The following is a 6,875-nucleotide window of genomic DNA, read 5'->3' as shown; positions in this document are numbered from 1 at the left end:
AAAAAAAAAAAAATCGTTCATAAATCTTGCATTTGACATTATATGTGAAGTCTCATTATAAAATGCACTATTAGTGATTTTTCCATGTCTCTAATCTCAGGCCACAATCAGCTCATGAGTGTTTAACTTTCACCTACTGATTGGAGGACTATCCTCCTGAGATATTTGGAACACTTCTGTAAGGAGATGTGTTCTTCTTCCCGTTGTTTATTTATTTAATCATCTATTAATATCCATATTGGTTTACGGATGTCTATTTCATAGTCTGAAAAAGATCCATGCTACATTATTCATTTTATTGTTCAAATTACCACAGCTTTATTAGGTGCTGGGCACTGATTTAGTTTGGATCCTGCATCTTTACAGCCCACCTCATCCTTTTGTTTTTGAACACTTCCCTGGTTCCTGGTTATTATAATAAATTCTAAGCTCATTTTCCATATTACATTTTTCATACATAGAATTAGCCATTTTTATAAAGAGTGCTTGTTTCTGATTTTAAAGAATAATATTACAATAAAATATTGTGATACTGGGTATGTGTGTTGTTAATGAGGTGTAAGTACTTCTAGGACCTCTCAAAGAATTGGCCTAGTAAATGTGCATGTTTATACGAACCATGTTTATGGACACTTCAAAACTGTTTATGTATCTAATCTTCTGTAACTTGATTACATTAAAAATGAGAAGACATTGGACTCTCCACCCAACTATGCTACCACATGGACCTTTCTAGCCTTCCTGCCTTGACTGTCTATAACCACCCACACAAAGTGAGAAACCCCATTCCACCACATGCCATTTTATTACTTAGCTGCACAATTTCAGGACACATGAGGAGCAGCATCAGAAATGTAAAGTTGTACCCTTGTAAGAAACATGTTTATCTACTACAATGCAGTGCTTATGTGTGGTCTCTTTACAATTTAAACTTACAGAATCTCCTTACTTTCAAAGTTACTTAGGTCAGTAACTTCATTTTCCACTTTCTTCTGTGAAGTCATTTCAATTACACGGTATCGTTTCATTTGTTTGAAATTCTGTAAAAGCCAAAACTAGAGTCAAGTAAACAGGATGTTCCAGGAATTTAGAGGGTGGGTGTAAAATAAGTAAAACAGGCTCAGTTTAAGAAGAGTAAGAATATTCTAGTGATATGCAATGGTTGAGAAGTGAAACAATTAATTTTCTAAGCTCATAATTTTGTGATGGAAAATATAAACCTAAATATATACAATTAAAGTATATTTAGCAGTTCATTAACCCCTGGATTAAACGCATACTCCATAAAATTATCTAGTAACATATTTGGGAGTGTGGGAATGTTATGAGATACATGCAACAAAGAATGAAGTAGTTTTCCTGACTTGCATATATGATGTTTCCATTCAATGAAGACCTTTAAATAAGACAAAATCAATTTTCTACGTGACCCAGGTTTTTCCTTCCTGACAAGCAAACAACCTAGAGCATTCCTTTCTTTCCTTGGTTGAGAAAAGTTTTCCCCAAACTTCAGCTCAGTTCAGACATACACTGTCCCTGAATGTGCATTTACCCTCAGATGGGTACACACACCTGTCAGCATGTGGGCTCTTCTGTCAGACAAACACACCTTTCCTCATGTGGATTCTTCCCTCAGACAAACACACATGACCCCACATGGACTCTTCCTTCAGACCACCACATATGTCCTTCCATTTACTCTTTCCTCAGAAAACAGACATTTCCTCATGTGGACTCTTGTCTCAGACAAGCAAACATGTCTCCATGTGAACACTTCACTCAGATAAGTGCAAACATTTCCACATTGACTGTTTCCTGACACAAACACATATATCCAATGTTGAATAATTTTGTGCAAAATGATCTCAAGATAATGGTAATTACAAAACTCTTTCCTGACAAGGTGTAGATAGGCATTTTTTTTTTTTTTCATTTTAACATAACTTGGATTCATTGTCAGGAACAGTGGTTTGCAGCTCTAAATGTACTGATTACAGACAGATGTCTGTTTTCTCTGGAAATGTATTTCTTATGTTCTTACTGGTCTTATTTGTTGATAATATTTGCTGCTATGAAGATACCTGGACAGTGTTCACACTAGAGAGTAAAAAAGAGTAATTGGCAGATTCACCCTGTGCATCCAGACCCAGGAATCCTTTAACTCTGCCGCCTCTGAAATGGAGACAGAGAGGATGGATGAGCAATGCTGAGCGGTGCACCCATGACCACAAAAAGAAAGACATGGAAATGTGTCCCCTCCCCTCCTCATGAAAGGCAGCTCATCCCCTGTTCCTTCAGGCCCTGGTGAGGAGCCACCCCATGTCTGTGCCCTTCCTCGGTGTCCGCATCGTGGGGTCTGCACTGATCTGGGCTTCCCTCCTCATCACCCTCAGTATCAGGGCCCCTTGTGAATCAGGTCCAGCTATGGCTGCTCCACATGGGGCTGTTCTCAGTCTGTTCTGTGTTTGCGGAACACCTGTGCGAAGTTCCCTGGTGGAGCCTGAGGTGGAAAAATTGTACAGCCCAGCAGTTCTCTGAGTCTCTCCTGCACAGCCTCTGGATTCACCTTCACTGACGGCAGCATCAGCTTGGTCCAGCAGGCTCCAGGACCGGGGCTGGTGTGGGCGGCAACAGAGAGAAATTCAAGAGGAAATTCTTACATGCACTCTTACGTGCATGCTCTCACTGACATCTTTACTTCTTTTATCACGTTTGTTCTGTAAATCACAACCAATGGTGGATTCTTCATCTATTATACATTTGTTAAGTTTTTTTGTGTGTCTTTTAAAAAACTGGTCACTTTGTTCTATGTAATATCCCTGTTAAGTCCTAAAAGTGTTTTTTGATGTCCACTTTGTCTGCAATTTACATGGCTACTATAGCTTTCTTTTGGTTCATGATTTCATAATCCATGTTTTCCCATCTTTATCTTTTCTATTTGTGAATACGTAGGATAACTTTCTTGTACAAAGCTAATAGTTGGGTCTTGTTTTTTTTAAATCAACTATAATAAATTCTGTTTTAAAAGTGATATTAATTTTCTGTTATTTTTTGTTTAAATTAGCATTTCATAATGATTGTTTCTCTATTAATTATTTAATTCAATTTTTATAAATATGGTATTGGTTACCGTAAGGTTTACAAAAAGAATTGTGTATAATTAGATACTAATGCAGATACTGTGATGGCCTTGATATGAAGTACAGAGATAATCTAGCTGTGTGCTTTGAATTCCTCCTTCTCACCACTCTTTCTTGTTTATCCTCAGTTTGCAATTACATATAAAATATAACATATATTTTTATCGCTTTATATAGTCGTGTGTTATAGCAATTACAAAGATAATAGCTGTACTTCGTCTTGAATTTCCCTTTTTTTACAATCTTAATTTCTTTGTATAGATCTATATTTTGAGTGCATATCACATGGCTACTCACAAAGAAACTTTGCTAACATGTGCCCTGAAATATGAATCTGCTGACAAATTATCTCAGGATTTTCTTTAATGACATAATTTTATTTGCTTTCACATTTTTATAAAAATGAAATGCATGTATAATTTTAGTTTGCATTTCACTGATAATTTATTTTCTTGGATTTATTTTTTTCTTCCAGAAGGTGATCACATATTACATTCTGCTGGGCCTTTATTAACCACGTTTCTGTGAGTCTACTCAGGGTTGGATTTCAAGTGTATGGTTGCAACGGCTATCAGAGTTGAAGTCAGCTTCTCCTGTTCACAAAAGGTTCAAGTTCCTCCAGGGATACCTGCCTTTGTGTCCCTGTTTGGCTTTGGGTTTTCACATTTCATTCCCCCCAGAGAGCCTCTTTCAGCTGTGGCAGGTGCATCCTGCTGACACTTTTACTTGGTGATTGTTTGTGTGGTGAAGGGGCTTGGACACAGGGGCACGTTCTCCAACCTTCTGACTAAGCCGCCATCTTAGCTATGGGTGGTGTGACTGGCTCTGAAGCATGGCCTTATAAGTGTTTCTGTTCCTTCCCTTCCCCAGTGTCAGAGTGTCTCTTCCCAGCCACAGTGGATTTCCATCAGTGTCCTCAGCTTCTGACCCACTGTCCTTACACGACAGATTCAGGATTTCATTCCTCAGGAAAGAGATGGGAGGTGTTTCTGGGTAGAGTTTCCTTGGTGTCCTCTGTTTCCTTGTGTTCTAGTTGATTCTACCAGTGCCTGAAGGACACAAGATTTAATAAATGTCTCCCACATATAGTGAAGGGAGATTCAGCATTGAAAGGAGTTGCTGTTCTTCCTGCCCAGTCCACACCACAGGACAGCAGGTGGGTGAGTTGTCTGGGGAGTTCCCCAATCCTGTAGGAAAAACCTGCAAGTGCTGGGAGTGTCACACTCTCACAAGATTAGCACACACGTCCTCAACAACTCATGAAACCTTTCCAGGTTAGATTTTTCCTATCTTCAATACTATGCCATGAGCGGCACCTGCCTCAGTTACTCTAATAAGTGGACCCTAGTTTTCTCTGCAGGCCCCTATTTTCTCAGAATACAGGGAATTTTTTTTTCTCTGTGACATCAACTCAGATATGTTGAAGGTTTATTTTTTGTAGTTATTCATCATTTTTGTTAACGAGGTCAGAATAAGATTAATTTCTCAATTTTTACATTATAATGCTTAGTATCTAATTTCTAAATAAAATTCAGAAACTGAGACAACATACCAAGAAACCATTATTTGGTGCATTGTTAAACAATTTGAGAAATATTAATGTAGCAAAATACGATGAACTGTTGAAATCAAGGCATGCCTCATTCACATAAGAACATGAGAATATTATATAATAATTGTGGTGAGTGAAGGAAGCTGATGAATTCACAGTAAATCTCATGTGATTTTATTCGTATAAATTGTAGAAGATGCAACTATTGTAAATTAACATGAAGAAGTTCTGAATTTCCTATGAAAAGGGTGGTAAGAGTAACAAGGTAGTTAAATGAAATTACAGAGAAGTGAGAGAAAGAAAATAGAGGTTAATTTAATTGCTAACAGCATGATTGAAGTGCTGACTCAATGACTGCACACATATATCAACGTTTCCCAAATGCTGCACTATCAATTTGTTTCCATTATTAATTGACTGTTAATAAAGCAGCAACAAAAATGAATATATTGGCTGAGAAAAAACAAGAAAGAGATAAATATTGACACTTGAATAATCACGGACTCCTGACAATACGCGCATGTGAACACTGATTGTGTATTTCAGGTAAACACTACAAATGGCAAAATTCCATAAAGTTGTTATGACAGGTGGGACATCCTGAAAACCCCTCTAGGCATGTCGCACACCACCCTGGAGCAGTCTCAGGGGAGCCGACTCCTCCAGTGTTTAGCGTCACAGGCACAGATAATAGAGCTAACCCTGTCCAGATGTGTGATATTGGACACATTGCACAGCTGCTCCGTTCTGCATGTAATTATCTTCTCTAAACATGTGACATTCACACTTGCATTAAGTACATTCTACAAGTATGTAAAAATTAAATAAGATGATGAATACTAAATGATTATCAAGGCACAATCACATAATCTGAAGTTATATTTCCTGAGAGATAGAATTGACTCCAGTGTTTTCCGGGACACTCTCATCCGCTCTCAGCACTGCCTTCTCCTCAGCCGTCCCACCCCAGAGCTTGCTATATAGCAAGAGACATGCAAATAGGTCCCTCCCTCTGCTGATGAAAAGCAGCCCAGCCCTGACCCTGCAGCTCTGGGAGAGGAGCCCAGGCCCAGAATTCCCAGGTGTTTCTGTTTGGCCATCAGCACTAAACACACAGAACACACCATGGAGTTTGTGCTGAGCTGGGTTTTCCTTGTTGCTCTTTTGAAAGGTAATTGAGGGTGAAGTAGAAATTCTGTGTGTGAGGGGACATGAGTGAGAGGAACAGTGGATACATTTGGCGGTTTCTGACCTCGGTGTCTTTTTGTTTGCAGGTGTCCAGGGTGAGGTGCAGCTGGTGGAGTCTGGGGGCGGTTTGGCAAAGCCTGCGGGGTCCCTGAGACTCTCCTGCGCAGCCTCCGGCTTCACCTTCAGTGACTACTACATGCACTGGGTCCGCCAGGCTCCAGGGAAGGGGCTGGAGTGGATCTCATACATTAATAGTGGTGGGGGTAGCACAAGGTATGCAGACTCCGTGAAGGGCCGATTCACCATCTCCAGAGACAACGCCAAGAACACGCTGTATCTGCAAATGGACAGCCTGAGAGCCGAGGACACGGCCGTGTATTACTGTGCGAGAGACACAGTGAGGGGAAGTCGGTGTGAGCCCAGACACAAACCTCCCTGCAGGGGCGCGCCGGGCCACCAGGGGGCGCTCGGGACCCACCGATCAGAGTCAACCCAGAGGCCGGTGCACACGGAGCCTGATTTCCTGTCAGGATGTGGGACGCCATCTTTTCACAGTTCCTCTAGTGAACCTCTCTGAGTTCAGAACTCTGTGCTTAGTAATGTCATCTCTACATATTTTTCAATGACTATTTATTATGATAACCTATTTTCATATGCACAAAATGCAGATTGTTGCTTACAGAGATGAAAAGTCCTCACCAGGATCAGAGTCCTGAGGAAGCTCAGGGGTGCCTGGTGAGTTTTCTCCAATCAGACCCAGGACAGAAACCTCAGGGAGATTCCTGGACTAGAACAGTCTTTGGGATGCTGATCGCAGGCAATAGAGAGGCTGGGCCAGGGTCAGTGTCATGTAGAAGCTCACAGGTTTCTCGTCTGACCCTTCTCCTGACACTAACGCCCATCAGCATCACACTGACCTGGTGCTCCTTTTGCTCGCAGACTTCGTTCTTTCTTTGTAGTGTTCGTTCTTCCTTTAAAATTTTAGTTTTCTGCTT

At 40.5% G+C, this 6,875-nt stretch overlaps 1 gene segment (V, D, J or C); it reads left to right on the top strand.

Moving 5' to 3' along the window:
• The first annotated feature begins 5,715 nt into the window (after positions 1 to 5,715).
• LOC108522152 (Ig heavy chain V region 5A-like) overlaps positions 5,716 to 6,875 on the top strand; it is a 13,979-nt gene continuing 12,819 nt past the window's right edge. The window contains 1 exon segment of the V gene segment in view: positions 5,716 to 5,863. Coding sequence covers positions 5,818 to 5,863 — 46 coding nt within the window.

Source organism: Rhinopithecus bieti, unplaced genomic scaffold (assembly GCF_001698545.2).
Source record: "Rhinopithecus bieti isolate Rb0 unplaced genomic scaffold, ASM169854v2 scaffold_64461, whole genome shotgun sequence".
Taxonomy (NCBI): Eukaryota; Metazoa; Chordata; class Mammalia; order Primates; family Cercopithecidae; genus Rhinopithecus; species Rhinopithecus bieti.
The sequence above is the reverse complement of the archived record's forward strand: the minus strand, read 5'-3'. Positions and strand labels throughout refer to the sequence as shown.